General features: G+C 52.1%; 8 protein-coding genes across 8 annotated transcripts; 5 read left to right on the top strand and 3 right to left on the bottom strand.

Moving 5' to 3' along the window:
* Nucleotides 1-1,227: 1,227 nt before the first annotated feature.
* On the bottom strand, nucleotides 1,228-3,859 carry CC1G_04203 (polyadenylate-binding protein; the record flags this gene model as incomplete). The annotated part of the gene is made up of 6 exons (XM_001833172.2): nucleotides 1,228-1,703; nucleotides 1,758-2,986; nucleotides 3,037-3,325; nucleotides 3,388-3,439; nucleotides 3,497-3,573; nucleotides 3,630-3,859. 6 exons carry the CDS (start codon nucleotides 3,857-3,859, stop codon nucleotides 1,535-1,537), a joined length of 2,046 nt encoding a protein of 681 aa, XP_001833224.1. The 3' UTR covers nucleotides 1,228-1,534.
* A 525-nt stretch (nucleotides 3,860-4,384) lies between these two features.
* Nucleotides 4,385-5,610, bottom strand: CC1G_04202 (hypothetical protein; the record flags this gene model as incomplete). The annotated part of the gene is made up of 10 exons (XM_001833171.1): nucleotides 4,385-4,438; nucleotides 4,492-4,533; nucleotides 4,586-4,718; nucleotides 4,776-4,793; nucleotides 4,846-4,894; nucleotides 4,948-4,966; nucleotides 5,020-5,044; nucleotides 5,100-5,144; nucleotides 5,203-5,386; nucleotides 5,442-5,610. The coding sequence occupies 10 exons, from the start codon at nucleotides 5,608-5,610 to the stop codon at nucleotides 4,385-4,387; spliced, it is 738 nt and encodes a 245-aa protein (XP_001833223.1).
* Nucleotides 5,611-6,536: 926 nt separating this feature from the next.
* Nucleotides 6,537-7,693, top strand: CC1G_04201 (hypothetical protein; the record flags this gene model as incomplete). The annotated part of the gene is made up of 6 exons (XM_001833170.2): nucleotides 6,537-6,647; nucleotides 6,851-7,170; nucleotides 7,225-7,304; nucleotides 7,361-7,443; nucleotides 7,494-7,608; nucleotides 7,674-7,693. The coding sequence occupies 6 exons, from the start codon at nucleotides 6,537-6,539 to the stop codon at nucleotides 7,691-7,693; spliced, it is 729 nt and encodes a 242-aa protein (XP_001833222.2).
* A 421-nt stretch (nucleotides 7,694-8,114) lies between these two features.
* CC1G_04200 (poly(ADP)-ribose polymerase) lies at nucleotides 8,115-11,011 on the top strand (the record flags this gene model as incomplete). The annotated part of the gene is made up of 13 exons (XM_001833169.2): nucleotides 8,115-8,180; nucleotides 8,319-8,351; nucleotides 8,477-8,582; nucleotides 8,641-9,060; nucleotides 9,119-9,183; nucleotides 9,242-9,277; nucleotides 9,328-9,478; nucleotides 9,526-9,584; nucleotides 9,641-10,199; nucleotides 10,255-10,480; nucleotides 10,533-10,638; nucleotides 10,695-10,970; nucleotides 11,006-11,011. The coding sequence occupies 13 exons, from the start codon at nucleotides 8,115-8,117 to the stop codon at nucleotides 11,009-11,011; spliced, it is 2,109 nt and encodes a 702-aa protein (XP_001833221.2).
* Nucleotides 11,012-11,319: 308 nt separating this feature from the next.
* Nucleotides 11,320-12,604, top strand: CC1G_04199 (mitochondrial protein; the record flags this gene model as incomplete). The annotated part of the gene is made up of 6 exons (XM_001833168.2): nucleotides 11,320-11,377; nucleotides 11,435-11,489; nucleotides 11,545-11,602; nucleotides 11,655-11,901; nucleotides 11,967-12,176; nucleotides 12,243-12,604. 6 exons carry the CDS (start codon nucleotides 11,320-11,322, stop codon nucleotides 12,602-12,604), a joined length of 990 nt encoding a protein of 329 aa, XP_001833220.2.
* A 410-nt stretch (nucleotides 12,605-13,014) lies between these two features.
* On the top strand, nucleotides 13,015-14,234 carry CC1G_04198 (adenylate kinase; the record flags this gene model as incomplete). Its single annotated transcript, XM_001833167.1, has 4 exons — nucleotides 13,015-13,479; nucleotides 13,540-13,604; nucleotides 13,658-13,850; nucleotides 13,905-14,234. 4 exons carry the CDS (start codon nucleotides 13,015-13,017, stop codon nucleotides 14,232-14,234), a joined length of 1,053 nt encoding a protein of 350 aa, XP_001833219.1.
* A 250-nt stretch (nucleotides 14,235-14,484) lies between these two features.
* Nucleotides 14,485-15,503, bottom strand: CC1G_04197 (methyltransferase domain-containing protein; the record flags this gene model as incomplete). Its single annotated transcript, XM_001833166.2, has 3 exons — nucleotides 14,485-14,638; nucleotides 14,696-15,333; nucleotides 15,390-15,503. 3 exons carry the CDS (start codon nucleotides 15,501-15,503, stop codon nucleotides 14,485-14,487), a joined length of 906 nt encoding a protein of 301 aa, XP_001833218.2.
* A 105-nt stretch (nucleotides 15,504-15,608) lies between these two features.
* Nucleotides 15,609-16,935, top strand: CC1G_04196 (hypothetical protein; the record flags this gene model as incomplete). Its single annotated transcript, XM_001833165.2, has 2 exons — nucleotides 15,609-16,142; nucleotides 16,213-16,935. 2 exons carry the CDS (start codon nucleotides 15,609-15,611, stop codon nucleotides 16,933-16,935), a joined length of 1,257 nt encoding a protein of 418 aa, XP_001833217.2.
* Between the last annotated feature and the right edge of the window lie 83 nt (nucleotides 16,936-17,018).

Here is a 17,018-nt window from a genome sequence, read left to right as displayed (position 1 = left end):
CTCAGACCGCGACAGATAGTCATTCAAACCTTACAACTGGGGGTTCTGATTCGAATTCCCCTTACAATTCACGCCCCACCATATTCGCTTCACCTGCGCCCTTGTCCGCGTCGCGATGGCAGCAATCGCCTCTAACGTCAACCAATGCAAGTACTCCACCCGCCCCGTCAAGTCGACCATCGTCAGCGACAGCAAATTCGGCGCCTCGCAGCTACCTGACGACTAATCGGCAGCTTAATTCAATTCTCAACCCTCTATCTCAGACGCCCGTGCCTTACACACCCGGAAGGAGTCTAGGGCGGCACCAGCAGAACCCCCATCATCCAAGCTCGATGTCACCTTCGTCTTCATCCGTCGGTGGTGGTATTTTTCCGATGGGTGGAAATCAAGGAGTTATGTCAACTGGCGCGCACGCTTACCCTGGTTCGAGCGCTTCTCAAGGAAATCCTGGGCCGCGAACACCGCCCTCCACCGCGGCACTCTCCTTGCCTTTAATAGGAAGCCCACACTCTATAACTGGCAAATCCGTGTCACCGACAAGACGGTCGACCAGTTCGCCTGCAGACCATAGGAGATGCAGCAGACATGCTTCAGAGACACCAAAGATGCATAACTGGGCCAGGCTGTGGTCAACGTTCCGAGCGTGTCTAGAAGCAACTTCAGGCTCTAAACGTAGCAGGACAGGCAACGGAAGGCCCGATTCCAGTTCGGCGAGCGGTGGGATCGACACGACGGTCCCACGGCGGTTAACTAGCATTCTAGCAGCGACCGAGCTGTTCGAGAATATAATCATTCGACAAGCTAATGTTCCCGTTGGTTTCTGGCCGAGAGGAAAGTGCCTGCTTCTTATGTCCTACCATCTGTTCTGACAAACTCATACAGACCCTCACCTCCTTACCGTTGGCCAACTGCAGTGGATGGACTACGAGCTTTTACTTCCGGCTATGCGGCCGTTCTTCCTTTCCAGAATGGCTTCCAACCATCCTCAAGCGCCTAAAACTGCTGATGAAGTCGACACATTAATCCGGGATGCCCAGCATGATTTATACTATCCATCCACGCCATTATTTGCCCGGATACATATCGTGTATGCGTCCAAAAGATTAGACGTTGACATGGAGCAATGAATAGACCTATGCCGCTTGAAGCTCTTGACCGTATGTAGACCAGAAACCGTAATCATTGACCACTGGTCGCACGCTTACACAGAAGACATCGATAATAATAGTACAATTGGCGTTTGCATCACCTCTTATTCCCTGGACAATATGCAATGTACACGACAACGAATACCCGACATAAAACTACAACAACAATGCGCTTGCCGCATACGACAGCATATACTCGTGATATCTTGAAAGAGTCAAGAAGCGACGCCAACGTCGATCATGAACAGATCGCAAGTAGATAGACATGGAACCGAAGACGAAGGGGGGAAGACGTGCTCCTGAAAGCAACGGCCGCAAGCATCAAGCGAGAATGAAATGAGTGGACGGGTTGAGATACCCAAGACGCGAGACGCCTAGCTAGCCATTTACTGGGCCGCGGGGGCACCCTCCTCCTTGCCAAAGTCTTGCAAGACGGACAAAGCTTCGGTAACCTTGGCGTTCAAAGCCTCGGCATTGTCAAGGAGGTGAAGAAGCTCGTTGTTGTCCATCTCGAGCAACATGCCGGTGATCTTGCCAGCGAGCTCGGGTTGGGTACTATAGTAATGGTTAAGTCGGTGTTTCAACATAGCGTAGAAAGCGAGTACTCACGGAGAGATGCGGACGTAGAGAGCCTCGCCGAGCATTTGCTTTTGCTCCATGGGAGCAGCAGCAGCCAGCTGCGCGGCAGTGACAGTGGGCACATCAGCAGCAGGGCCGGGTGAAGCAGGAGCAGGGGCGGCAGCAGGAGCCTTGGCTGGGGTAGCAGCGGCAGCGGGGGCAGGAGCGCCGCTACGAGGAGCACCACCAGGGCGGTTAGCATTGGCGGGACCAGGGCCACGAGGACCGCCTTGAGCCGGGGGTCGGCCCGCACCGTTCTGGGGGCCATTGGAGCGAGGGATGGGGGCATTGGGATGAGTGGGAGATCCACCTGGGCCGCCACGAGGACCGCCCTGGGGACGAGGAGGGCGCTGTCCACCATAGGGAGGCATGCCGTAACCTTGGGGAGGAGGGGCCTGGCCGTAAGGGCCGGGAACAGGAACCTGGCCATTGGGGCCGTAGCGAGGACGAGGGGGGAGCATACCAGGTTGGGGGTAACCCATCATGCCTCGGGGCTGAGGAGGGAAACCAGGTCCAGGAGGGTAATACAGAGGGCCGTTGACGTAGCTGCCAGGAAGACCGGCGGCAGCAGCCTGTTGCATCCTGATCTGGTTGCGTTGGGCAATCTGACTCTCGAGCTGTTGGCGCCGTACTTCACGGCGCTGAGCAAGTGAGACGTAGAGCGGCTTGGTGCCAATCATCTTGTTGTTCATTTCAGCAACAGCCTTGGTAGCCTCATCAGGGGAGGAGAAGCAGACAAAGCCGAAGCCTTTGGATTGGCCCTTCTCGTCGCGCATGACCTTGCAACTGGTGATGGTACCGAAAGGTTCGAACTCGGCGCGGAGCTTGTCGTCGTCGACATCGTCCTCAAGGTTCTTGATGTAGAGGTTGACACCCTGGTACTTGCTGAGCTTCTCAAGCTTGGCCTGTTCGTAGCTCCTGCGAAGTTCCTCTTCACGTTCGGCCTTCTTCTGCGCACGGGAGACGAATAGCTTCTTGCCCTTGAGCTCGAAGTCATTGAGTTCATCGACTGCCTTCTGGGCCTCGTCGTGGGTTTCGAAGTTGACGAAACCGAAACCCTTGCTCTTGCCCTCCTCGTCGACGGAGATGACAGCAGAGGTAACGTTGCCATACTTCTTGAACAGTTCGATGAATTCATCTTGGGTGACTTCGGGGTCGAGGTTCTTGACATAGAGGTTGGTGAACTGGGCCCTCATTTCCTCCAACTTGGATTGACGCTCCTGGAAATATTATCAGCGAAAGCCCTCGGGTGCATCCTTGGGTCACTAACCTTGCGAGAAATATGGTGTCCAACATAGACCTTCTTGTCGTTCAACAACATTCCATTGACGGCCTTGATGGCGTTCTCAGCTGCCTCAGCGGTCTCGTAGTGGACGAATCCGTAACCCTTGGATCGTCCGGTCTCATCGGTAGCGACCTTGCACGAGAGCACGGTACCAAAGGCAGCGAAGGTGTCGTGAAGAGCCTTGTTATCGATGGCCTCGTCGAGGTTCTTGATGAAGATGTTGCCCTGACCCGTCTTACGAAGAGCGGGGTCACGTTGAGACCACATGATCCGGCTGATTGCAAGTGAAGGGGAACATGAGGCGAGACCCTACCCCAACGAAAAAGAAGAACATACCATGGGCGGTTTTTGATCAACGAGTAGTTGAGCTGTTCCAAGGCGCGCTCACCTGGGAGGCGATGAATCAGAGGCTGCTCACTGATTCAAAGATAAGGAAAAAGCTCACCATCTGCAGCGTTGAGATAGTTAACATAGGCATATCCGAGGGAGCGACGAGTAACAGCGTCGCGGCAGACACGGATGCTGGAAAGAACCGATCAACATGCGTTTGTCAAACAAGGCGTTTGGGGAGTGCATACCTGGCAACTGGGCCAATCATGTTGAAAATCTCGAAAAGCATGGCTTCAGTGACCGTGGGGTCGAGCTCTCCGACATAGAGGGAAGCAGAGGGCACCGAAGCAACTGAGGCGGGTGCAGGAGGGTTGTAGGGAGCCGGAGCGGGTGCAGGAGCGGGAACGGGCGGGGAAACAGCATCGGGAGCAACGACTTGAGGAGCAGCGTCCAAAGTTGCAACAGAAGGAGAAGACATGTTGATTGTGTTTTGGTCGGGTTCGAAAGTCGTTACTGCTTTATTGGCTTTTTCTGCGACGCAAACGACAAGATCTCGCTGATGAATTCCAAGCTCTGATCTGAGTGCCAGAAGAAGACTACTCACAAGGGAAGAAATAATGCAACCGCTTGATATAAAAGATTTTTTTATATTTTTTAAACGGTTTTTGGGCTGCAAGGACATGATCTGAGCACGTCGTCGACAGCGATGAGCAGCGAAATAACAAACCTTTTTGAATGTGGTGGGTTAGGAAGAAGTCATCAACGCCGGCAAATGCTCATTTTTAACTCATCATCAATTTCAAACTCCGACGCAGTGCACTGACCTTGCGCTGCACCGCTGCTTTATTGTTCCAAACTCCAACGACCCTGCATTGCCTTGCTTCAGACATACGCCGTATTATGTACATTCTCTCTCTGCATTCTAAGGGTCCAAGAGACGCATGTATCAGAACTACGCGACTAATCAAACAATTCAGTCCCTGGCCCAGGAGTCGGATCCTGCTCATCCCCGGGAGAAGTATGACTTGGCGCCGTGCACGGCAAGCTCCTGCTTCGCCTGGAAATAGATTGTCAGGGAGAGGTAAAAATCCATCATCGAACATATCTCACCTTGTCGAGACTGTGTCCAGCCGCATTGTGTTCTCGCCAGATCTAAACACGTATCGTTTGCGCACATTAATCGCGGTTGACGGGAATGACATACCTGGAGATAGTAGAAGGTAAGACCAGCTCCCTGGAGGATCCAGCCCACGGTGGCGAGTGTGCAGAACACTCCAGAGACAATCGCAGGCTTGCCCCAGCTCTCAATCATCGAGATGAGTCCAGCCGAGCCGGTACTGGAAACCGTTTGAGTTGCAACTTCTGGCCTCGGATTTTAGGCGAGAGGCACCTACCCAGGGATACCGATAATCCTGGTGGAGAAAGTAAGGCGCAGCGGAAGAAGTCTTCGAGATGGTTACTTACATGTAGATGCTGTAGAGTAAATGGAACCCTCCAAAGAAAAAGTAGATATCTAAACGCCGGTTAGTTCCAATGACCTGGGGGGTGCTGAGATTCGTTACACACAGAAGTACAACGATTGGTTCTGAGTCGGCGTTATTAGTCGCATCGAGTTCCTTTGAAGAGAATTTTGCTTACTTTCATATAGCCATTATAGATGGGCCTGTTTTGTGTTCCTGGTTTAGCGCCGAAGCTCAGGAAGGTGGGGAATAACCTACCGATACCAAAGCAAGAATGATGCAATGGGCATGAACAGGAGATAACTGGGGTAAGCGATCAGACCCTGGCGCTTCTCATAGTGACACCCGCGTAGTCACGTACCCGATGCTGGCTCCCAGGCCAGCTCCAGCGTTAGAGCCACCGCCGACCAAGAGGACGATACATGCCGCCATGTTTAGTGCGAGGGTACCAATGAAGACCATCCAAAGCTGGAACAGCCTTGTGATCAAGGGTCGGGAAACTTCAGGAATCTCATCCGGGATGGAATGGAAAATCAAGGGGAAGACTGGAAAGCGATAGTCATGTGAGAATAACGAAAGGGATGATCAAGTTGAAGGTACGTGCAGGGCGGAAAGTTGTTCCTGCCATGGCGGCGAATGTGCTCTGCTCTGTTGTTAAGCTCTGCCTCTCGGCGTTCCAAATCCTGCTCTCTTCGTCGGATTTCTTCAAGTCTGGCAGCGTCCGATGGGGATGGGAAAGACGGCGGTTGCGCTTGGGGCGTTGGGTCATCGAAAGGGTTTGTATCCAAAGAATGCGTAGATGCAAATGGATTTTGCGTGTTATAACCTATACAATTGAAATGTTACATCTAACATGATCGCAATCAAGAGAGTTTGTGTAAATACCGCTCATTATGTCGTCGCAGTCGTGGTTCGTCGTAAACTCGGAGCAGTGCAACGCAGAGCAACGCTTGCTGGCCTCGAACGCCCATCACGGCCATTGCCGAGAATCGATGCTGAGCCCATTAATCCGTTAGCGCTCGATTTTAGGGGTCTTTCCTGGTTACCCATGACCTACACAGCTCCCTGCACATGGTGCCAAACAAGCTCGCTACTGTTTTCGCCGAGGACTCTGTCGGCCTTTGCTCTTCCAGTCATATGTAACGAACCGATCATGATTTCATGCTACGAACCTTGGCACTTGTTAACCTACTAGGTGCTGATTACCAACTGGGCCGCAAAAGCTGGAGAATCTCTCGACTTTCTTCCCCGGTACCATTTGTCCAGCTTCGACTTGTCTTGATGTCTTCTTTAGTTTCCCTCTCATGGCGCACAATCGCCATGACTCGACCTGACGCTGATCAAGAACAGCGAAGGGGGAAGGCACTGGCAGGTCGCGCTAACTCGTCCAAGGCTCATGGTGCGAAGACGAGTACGGACTGAAGGTATAAAGGAGAGCGATTCAAGCTCTCTCCACAGCCTTACAAGGTCAGAAGCCATTCTAATCTTGAGTCTGTTGGGCATTTTGGCGTCCGGTCACCCTCTTTCTGTCTCCTTGCGGCTCTTGCTTGTACATTTTCCGTTCAGAAGGGCCGTTTCCTTCAGAGTGGAATACGCCTCTAGAGGCTGCTATAGCCACGCCCCCTTTTGCTACATAAAGGTCCGGGTCCTCGCTACCCATTCTTTATCGCTCACTGCCAACGATCCTTGGCCATTATGTTCCCTCTTGCCAAGCTCACTGTCCTTGCTTCCACCCTTTCGTCCGCTCTTGCAGCCGTTGTTCCTCGCGCCGGGCCTCCGCCTGCGTGGAATACACCATTACTCGAGGTTCGTCCTTTCCCTGAAGGAAGGAGATTCTCTATCTCAGTGGATGATAACAGCCCTACGACACATACCATGCTCGTTATCTGGCCCTCTCTTGCCACACGAAGCACGATAGCCCCTTCTTCGCTCAGTGCTGCCATCCACTTCTCGTGAGTCGACCAGCTCCAGGCAACGATGCCCTGGTTACTAATACTATTTATCAATAGCGGGAAGAGAAACCATCATCGAGGCTCGCAGCTTGCTTTCCAACTTCCCCTGGGATTGAAACGGACCAAGGACCATCGGTTCCGGCGGAAGGTGGTTCGCAGCCCGAAGAAGAGTGCGATAACGAGGCGGATGAAGATGACTATGAAAACGAGGGCGCGAGGGCCACGCGATCCGTTACCGACGACCCCGAAGGCGAATCCAAATCCACTCTTGACCCCTCCACTGCGCCTGTTGATTCTGCGATGGCGGAGACTGAAAGACCGTCCTATGTATCAGCGTCCGCGAAAAGCGCTGCTGTCAAGGTTTACGAAGGTGGATTGTACGTGTCTCCGGGTCTTCTATGTAACATTATTGTCTCATTGAGGATATCTAGTGCCACCTATTACTATCAACACGGGGTTGCTGGAGCCTGTGGCAAAGTCCATAGTGACTCTGACATGATTGCTGCTATCGGTAAATCAGGTCGTACAGTTCTTCCACTGAAGCAGCTGAATCAGTTCCCTTGCCAGATGGTCACCGCTACGGGAATCTAAATGCCATCTCCCATGAGTGCGGTAAACGGGTGAAGATCACTAACCTCGAGAACAAGAAGGTTCGCCCATTCCTACTCGCCCTACTTGCTCTCTCCTGACATATAGGCAGACAGTAACAGTCATGATCGCTGACGCCTGCCCCACCTGCACGAATTCAAATTCGATCGACTTGTCTGAAGCAGCTTTCATGAAGATTGCGGACCTCGAGAGGGGCATTGTCAAGAGTAGGTCTTTTAACCGACGGCATGCCCTGATATCACCCTCAGCCTGCTAACGACCATTTGGACAGTTTCATGGAGTTATGTATAAACGCTGGTAGCGGAGTATCGCGTCGGTTTGAAGACTTGACAAATTGAGACATGCCTCACCTTCCTATTCATCACGGATCCTGCGGGTCACCCGTGCGTTCCCTTCTTTCGCCTTTCTCTACTTGGCCTAGCCGCCAAAACCTCTTTATGTATCTTCCCTTTTTTTTATCTCTTGTGCCTATGCACCCGTTCGTTAACATAGAAGAATGTCCGGTGGATGATGTATACCGCTGTATGTCATTTGAAATGGTATACTCGAACAGCTCCGCATGTTGTAGAATTCGCAATGTGAATCATCTCATGATTCATTCTGCACGGTCGGGGAGAGTCGGGCCTTCCGTATTAGGATATGATGCGCATGATGGCGGCCAAATCAGTCGGTCCCGCCGTTTGTTGAGTCAAGACCGTTTAAAGGAACCGTGATGCGCCCGAGTCAAGATCACCGCGTACAATACCGGTTGAACGGCGCATTCCCAACATTACCCCTTGTGCGCGTGTCAATTGTCTATAAAAGCGCCTACGCCCGTTTACGTTCATCCAACACCCCCCACGTATCTTGTTACTCCCCACTTCCTCTCAAATCTATCTACAGGCGCCAATGTCCGCCCTTGCTAATCTCGTCATAGCTGCCAGTGGGACGCATAGAGGCTACAATCAAGGTAAGCGCTGGTGTGCTTGTTTATCCAATTCAGCTCTCTAACGCTCCTGTCATCACCCCAGCCAAGGTACGAGCACCCAAACGTGCATCGAAACTTCGAGGAGCTCACAGGATGCTTGCTACCAGATTGAAGCGCTCGTCGCTGACAATGGAGGAACGTTCTCCAAAACTGTAGATTCTACCACGCATTTAGTCTCTACTGAAGCGGATGTCAAGAAGAACTCCGCAAAAGGTACTCCTGTCGCTCCTATTGTGTCTACGCGCGAACTAATTCGTTCCAACTTGAATAGTCAAAGCTGCGAACAATGCTGGCACGCCCATAGTCACCCTTGAGTGGCTGTTGGATTCCATCGAGGGCGGCAAGAAGGAGGACGAAACCTCCTATCTTCTTTCTAGTGGACCACCCCCACCTCCTGCTCCCAGTACCAGGCCGAAGCGGAAGGCTGCTGCACCTGCCGTTGCTACCGCTGACGATGCGGACAGCGACGAACCACCGGCAAAGAAGGTGAAGACGACCGCTGCTCCCAAGGGCAACGCCAAGGGGAAGGCGAAGCCCAGGTCCAAGGCAAAGGTTGTTTCTGAGGACGAGGAAATGGAAGACGTCGAAGATGAGGAGGAAGAGGAGAAGGAACCGACACCACCACCGCCCAAGATGAAGACCGTCATCAGGAAGGGGAAGGCTCCTGTCGACGAATTGTGCCCCCTTGCTGGTACGAGGGTTGGTCTTTTTGCTGACAGAGGAATCTAATTCAGGGATGCAATCCACAGGCAGTCATCACGTCTACGTCGACGAGACTGGGGTCGCTTGGGACGCCACCCTCAACCAAACAGACGTGAGTCGTTTTCGGTGCCAACCGCAGGGAGAAGCTGACCTTGTCCTGATACTAATAGATCGGAAGGAACAACAACAAATTTTACTACTGTCAAGTATGTTGTCACTATCATCTCTCTGTTGTTTTCTGACGTTCTGTTCCTAGTTACTGGAGAGGGACAATTCTCCTATGACCTATGCCGTCTTCTGTCGATGGGGACGTGTGGGAGACCGCGGGCAAAGCAAAATGTATGCTGAATCCGTTTCGCTTCCCGCTGCGAAATCAGTTTTCGATAAACAGATGAAAGCTAAAACTGGTATGTTTGTTTCTTGATGCGCCACGACAGATGCTGAGAAGTGTCAGGCAAATCCTGGGCTCAGCGGAAAGAGGCTCTCGGAGGAAACAAGAAGTACGCCTACCTGGTACGGAACGACTTTCTCTCCCGGTGTAGCAGACACTTGACTGATGGCATTGACAGGAACGAAACTATGACGATGACGACGACGACGAAGAAGAAGAAACCACACCGACCTCTAATAAACCTGGAGCAGAGGACTCCAAACCACCTCCCAAACCAACTATTGCGCCAGAACTCGTCCGACTCATGGAACTCATCTTCAACTCTTCCTTCATGCAGCAGACCATGGCTTCCATGTCCTATGACAGCAACAAACTTCCTCTTGGAAAGTTGTCAAAGGACACCATTCTCCGTGGCTTCAACCTGCTTAAGCAGATCGGCGAGGTCATTGGAGACCCAGCAAATGCCGTTCAAAATTTCAGCGAATACGGCAACTCGTACCAGCAGATCTTGAGCCAGTTGAGCAGCCGGTACTACACTGTTATTCCACACAACTTTGGTCGCAGCGTCCCACCGGTTATTGGAGACCAAAGTATGTTGAAGCGGGAGGCAGAGCTCGTTGAAAATTTGATCGACATGAAGATCAGCACCGAAATTATGACAGCGAGTGTGAAGGACAGTGATGTCCACCCCGTCGATAAGCAATTCGCGTCTCTGGGATTGAACGAGGCCATCCCTCGTGAGTGTTCTACTTTGTGGCAATTACCGAGAGTCTGCGTCTGACACTTGTGCAGTCGACAAGACGTCCTCAGAGTACAAATATCTCGAAGCATACGTCAAGAAGACCCAGGGCCATACCCATTACATGAAGCTGCAAGTTGAAGAGATCTTCCGCATCCGACGAGACTCGGAAGAAGCTCGATGGAAAGAGAAGAAATGGCACGAGTACGAGAATGACAACCGAATGCTTCTGTGGCACGGTAGTCGAACAACAAACTTTTCTGGTATTCTTTCCCAAGGGTAGGTCGATTTGCCTGTGAATCAAGGCTTGAGCTGACCCTTGATTTTGTAGTCTGCGTATCGCACCACCCGAAGCCCCAGTCAGTGGGTACATGTTCGACAAGGGTATTTACCTTGCGGACATTGTCTCTAAGAGTGCCAATTACTGCTACCCTCAGGTAAGGCAACACCTTCCATCGCAGCAGTGCATCCAATTGACATAGTACTGCTCTAGATATCTGCAAACACTGGGCTGCTGCTGCTATGCGAAGCCCAACTCGGTGACCCGATGTACGAGTCGAAAGGTGCAGACTACTATGCTGCCACCAACTCCAAGAAGAGCGGTGCAATTGCGACGAAAGGACTGGGCCGCACCGTTCCATTGGAGTGGGAGGACGCATCCATCATCCATGAGGACCTAGAGGGTGTCCAGATTCCGAAGGTCTCGAGCAAAAAGGACAACATAACCGGCAACAGCAGCGACAGCGGTCTATACCTGCAGTACAATGAAGTGAGTTGGTGCGTTTTTTGACAGAGCTTACCAAGTTCTAACCTCGACAACAGTATATCGTCTACGATATTTCTCAAGTTAAATTGCGATACTTGTTCAGGGTGAAAATGACATGAGAGTATATTCCTTTATAATTACTTTGACATGTAATATATCCTTGTTGTCTTTTAATACCAATACTCTGCACTGTAACAACCTCTCGATGTAAGCGCTCATCTGCAAAGTCCAGCAACTTCTTCCGATCTGATGGCCTCGAACTCGCGTCGGGACTCTCGGCGCGCGTCATCAACCTGGTAACTCTGTCCTCGACGAACGCAACTTCCACACCCCAGGACTTCATGGCTACAAGATGAGCCTCGCAACTTCATTGAAAAAGATTCTCGTTGTTGGCGGAAATGGATTTATAGGTATGTTCTTGTGCCTTGCTTCACCGCAGCGCAAGAGGATGTGACACTCTGTAAAAGGCTCGGCGGTGTGCAGAGCAGCTGTTGCAAAAGGATTGGAGGTGACCAGTGTCAGGTACTTTCCAAAATCACCTGTGTTTTCCTGAAACACATTACTGATCTCTATTCAGTTCCTCAGGAAACCCTTACCGCACTCCCAAAGGTCACAGTCCGTCCTGGACAAGCAAGGTAGTCCCTTAAATCCCGATTTATACCCCTCGGAATGTGACCCAATAATCAGGTGAACTGGCATAAAGGGGATGCCCTTAACCCTCAATCATTCGCCCACTTGTTCGAGGGTGTGGGTGGAGTCGTACACACGCTTGGAACCCTCCTCGAAGACGGCGCGTACAAACGCGCTATCCGCGAAGGCAACGTGCCTGCTCTCGTGAAGAGCTTCCTGGGAACGGGACAGGACAGCAACCCTCTTCGTAGAAATGTAGCTGAAGAACAGCAGGGAAGTTACGAGCGCATAAATCGCGATTCTGGTTCGTCACTTCATCACAAGGCTCGGACTGTGGAGTAGGAATGGGGCTTATTGTTTTTCGAACAGCTCTCCGTGTTTGCGAATCATTCCTCGAGTCTTCTAAGACCGCGTCGAATGTTCCAAACCAACCTCGACCCTTTGTATATGTTTCTGCGGAGGATATTTTCCGACCCATAGTGCCTGCAAGGTATATTGAAACGAAACGAGAGGCCGAGCAACGTATCGAAGAGATGATGCGAGAAAATCCCGATTATAGAGGAGTCTACATTCGACCGAGTGAGTGCCATGATACCTGCCTGTCCCTTGTCACTTTTCTGATGTGCAAAATCTTTTTCAAACAAGGCTTGGTGTACCATGCTCATTTAAGGCCACTGACGACACCCATTGCGACCGTGCTTGATGTCTCGGCCGCAGTCCATCGTAAACTTCCTCGAGGGTTCCCCGCGCCTTCTTCCATCCTCCGTTCACTAGGGTCCGTGTTTCCTCAGTCGTCAAGTTCTTTGGAAGAAGCATCACCGTTAGATTCGATCGCGAACGCGTTGACCTTACCTCCGATTCACGTCGACCAGGTCGCCGCTGCTATCATGGCGACTCTAGACTCGTCGCGTGATGTTCGAGGTGTGGTGGGGGTGCTGCGAATGCGAGAATTGATAGGATGGGGGAGTGATAAGAATGTCACGGTCAAGCCAAGTGTTGCCTGCTAATGCGAAGCTGCAAGCCGTCCATGACATCGGCAATTTAAACCGAATCAATGTGATTCGTTTAGTTCTAGATTTTTTGTTAGTCTAGCGCTGGAGACGATTTCACGGGTCGCGTTGCCCATGGTTCCGGAGGGCAGCGGGATTCCGTACGGGTTAGATAGCAATGCTGGTTGTAGTAGGTAGGCGCTGTATACCGGCAACCACGACATGTTTATTTGCATTTCTGGGGACAGGATCACCGGGGGCAGAGAACTTGTGACGCCATGACAGGGCCTGGTGATTGCGCCATCAGGAAATTTCGGAGTGGCACAGAAAAAATAGGGCCAGAACCTTTTCCTCCGTCAATTCTCGTCCGAGGTTAAATACCCGCGACGAGACGGTCGTTCCTCCGCCACACCACCCACAGCTCCGCCATGAAGCTCCCCAACCTCTTCAGGCTCAACGCCGTCCAAGTTGCTGCTCGCCATGCCTCCCGTCCCTCCCAGCGCTTGCCAAAGTCCAGCATCGTTGCTCTTCAGTCTCAATCGCCCTCCACGTCCTGCAGCTCGTACCGCTCAATCACATCGTCGGCCGCCTCCCGTCGCGCAGTTTCCTCGTCCTTGAATGGCTTCAACAGCACCCTCGACGACCGGGACGAACGACCAGTCCGAATGATCATGTTCGGAAAGCCAGCTGCAGGGAAGGGGACCTTAACTAGCAGGCTCGTTAAGAAGTACGACCTGCTCAGCATCTCCACCGGCGACCTCTTGAGGCAGCAAATCGCACAAGGGACCGAGGTTGGGAAGCAGGCGGAGGAAATCATGGCCCGTGGCGGATTGGTGCCCGACGAACTTATGTTGAAGATTGTCACAAGCAAGCTGGATACTCTGCACAATAAGGTGCGCAGCCATTCCCGTCTTATTCACTCGTCCCCGTTGCTCAACCGTGTCTCCAAATAGCACTGGATCCTGGACGGTTTCCCCAGAACCCTGAGACAGGGGCAGCTTCTCGAATCACACCTCAGGTAAGTGACAACTCGTACATGGTCACTGTGACTAGGGTATTTATTCATTGCAGAACCCAAAATACTCCTCTGACCCTGGTGGTCAATCTTAACGTTCCCGATGAAGTTATTTTGAGCCGAATTTCTGACCGTTGGGTTCACCTTCCTTCCGGTCGTGTGTACAACACTGCTTACAACCCCCCTCGAGTCGCGGGTTATGACGACGTTACGGGAGAACCACTGACTAGGCGCCCAGATGACAATCCTGTGAGTGCATTGTCCAATCATGCATAGCTCGGTTTCTAACCCCCAGATTTTCAGGAAATCTTTGCTCAGCGACTGCAAGCATTCTATGCTTCGACCTCCCCTCTTCTGGCCTATTACGAGGCTCTTGCTTCTCAGACCATTCCCCCTCCCGAAAATCCCCACTTGCATCCCCATCAACTTTCCATCCATCGCCCAGCCAAGCTGACTCTTCGAAGTCTCACCGGAAACACTTCCGACGAGATCTGGCCAGAGCTGGACTACATTATGATGTCCATGTTCCCTGGCTTGAAGAAGCGATCAGATCTTTCCACTAAGAAGCGCGACTCCAGGGCAGAGCCTGTTGCTGCTACGGGTCTCCTCGCCGCTGCCGCCGCCTTGAAATAGAGAGGCTGCACGAAAATACGAAAATTCTGTCGTCCGTCTGTACTATAGAGACACGACCCCTTCACGCTCACGCCGCTTTCGTCTGTCGTTCTGTCACTCCTTTCACCCTTTCACACTGTATTCTAGTTGTTTTCTTTTACGTCTCCCGCTTTCATACACCATGTATCTGAGTAGTCATACATCTTCGAAATTTATCATTGTTGTGGAGTTCTGCAACGTTCGGCTGTTTACCGAAGCGCATACCTGTACATCAATAATCAGAACTCGGGGTTCGAGAGAAGATTTGTACGACGGTGACATACATCTTGACGACATAAAGTCCTTCGGGCAGACCCTCCTGTACTTGCTCTCGAACGACTTTGAATCCGGCTTTAGCAAACAGGGCTTTCCAAGCAAGGTCGGACCTAGTAGAGCGGAATTGCATGAGCCCAAGTTGGTAGATAAAGGGGATCCTTGCTTACCTTGTCAGGCTCGAATCTTGGTCGTCAAATACCGTTATGGGCTCTGGTCCAGGAAGATCCGGGCATAGATTCTCCTTGACCACCACTAGGCTACGCCGATGAGGCTTCAGAGCAGCCCGGCATCGAACGAAGAACGTAACAAGATCTTCATCCGAAAGATGGCCCAAGCACCACTGGCACCAAATGATATCAAAGCCCTGTCCGATATCGTCTGCAGGTCGAGACGGCTGGTATCCGACGCGATCCAGAAAGGTCACGCGATGAGGGTTGAGAGGGTCAAAGTCTTGTAGCGTTCCTTGGAGGATAGTGACGCTCTTGCTTGCATCTGCGAGGCCTGGCCAGTATGTCCGCTCGCCGGGCGTGGTCGTGACTATCGACGAAGCTGCGCTTGCTCTAGCTCGCTTGAGAGCTTCTTGGACAAAAGGCTCTACCGGTTCCAGGAGCACCACATCGTGGACCAGAGGTAGCAGAGTGTCTGAAGTCACTCGTCCAACACCTGCACCGACATCTAGCGCCCGGACGCGAATGGAAGGAGCAACAGGTTTGAGGGGTTTGTATGCTGAAGGCACAGTCGACAGTTCTGGGAAGAGGTTCAAGAGAAAGAGTCGCGATCCTAAAGATTCGATACGCGGTAGAGACTTGAAGTCAAAATTGATGGAATGTCTGGATCGTTTAGAGGAATATGAGTCTTTACCCCAGTTCCAAATCCTCCCAAAACTCCATCGTAGCTTGCAGGCTGATTCTCCCAGTATTCAATACCCTGCTTGACGTCGGGTTGGTCACCGTTGTTTGTATTCGTCGTCGACATCGCACTGGAGGAAAAGAAAAGAGATCGCTGCCGTCCATCACGTGCAGTGCGCTTCCAATTCCTTTCGCGTCCACCACAACAAGGATCAACAACGCGCTCTCTCTAATGGACAAGTCACTCGCAAGCCTTTTCGACGACGACAATGACGTGGAAGACGTGCTAAAACGTCAGAAAACACCTCACTCGGACGACGACGAGGATGGACGATCGCCACGGCCAGCAAAGAGAAGGCGACGCGCCGTTGGAGGCAGCTCGGATGACGACGAGGCAACTTCTGGAGTGATCGCACCCACCGAGGTCAGCATGGCCGCGATGGAGAATTTAGCTGGCATGGACGAGGACTTTAGTTTCGAGTGGCGCGGTGCAGCAGAAATTGAGCAGAAGCTTGCAGCAGAGATGAAGCGCAGCGCGCCCCCACCATTGACCCCTCACCAAATCATGCCCAGTAGCTCTCCAACACGCGGCGGCGACGATCCAGACAAGAGGGACGGCAAGTCCAAGAAGGGGAGGGATGGGGAGGAGAAAAAGCCCAGGCGGAAGCCAGTCAACCTGAACGAGGGCCTCCTGGTTAGTGACAAGGGTTTCCCAAAGCTCATCAAGGACGTGAAAGACTTCAAACCCAAGGGTAAAGGCCATGAAGTACGTGTTGTTCGTGCACAAGACGCGTTTTACCATGTACTGACGCGTCCCAGGCCTCAGACCTGAACAGGCTACTCCAAATATACCAGTTCTGGACTCATCAAATGTATCCCAAAGCCCCTTTCCGCGAAACTGTGACCCGAATAGAGAAGCTATGCAGGACAAAGATGCTCATGGTACTCCATGCACTTTCCACGAGGTCACACCCATCCTAACCGCAACCCAGGGCCATTTATCAAGATGGAAAGACGAAGCGAAAGGTGTACACACTCTCCACGACCCTGACAGTGACGATGACAGTGACGACGGAGAGAACAATGGACGGATGGACGAAGATCAAGCACCCACGTCGGATGCTCCAAGTTCGTCGAGAGCACCTTCCAGACCGCCCACGTCTGCTTCAGAGCATGAAGACGAAGGGTTATACGACGAAGACTTGGACGCTCTCTTTAGGGACGACAGTCAAACAAACCCACAGCCAGCGCAGTCCAATTCGGCTTCAGGATCGGGTGCAGCAGCCTCGGCCACGATGGACGTAGATCCCTTCGACAACCCGTCGCTCTGGGAGAATTTCGATGACCTCGAAATGAACGCCCAGCCTAGTAGTGCAGGTGCGCCTACAAATAAGCCGAAGGCGACCAACGCCTCCATGGACGAGGATTGGGACATCATGGATGAGATCGGGGGGTTCGATGAAGAACCAGCTGCTCCCAAGCAAGCCAATCCACCCCAGCCCCAGCCTACAGCACCCCCACCGCCTGAGGACGACGATATGGCAGATTTTTACGTCTGAAACGACTAATAATCTTATTCCAATCTAGATACGTTTAATATACAGAGCAAACCAATGGGATGGCAAAGCGAAGGAAAGCAAGG

This window comes from Coprinopsis cinerea, assembly GCF_000182895.1.
Source record: "Coprinopsis cinerea okayama7#130 chromosome 2 map unlocalized cont3.2, whole genome shotgun sequence".
Taxonomy (NCBI): Eukaryota; Fungi; Basidiomycota; class Agaricomycetes; order Agaricales; family Psathyrellaceae; genus Coprinopsis; species Coprinopsis cinerea.
This window is presented reverse-complemented; position numbering and strand designations above follow the sequence as displayed.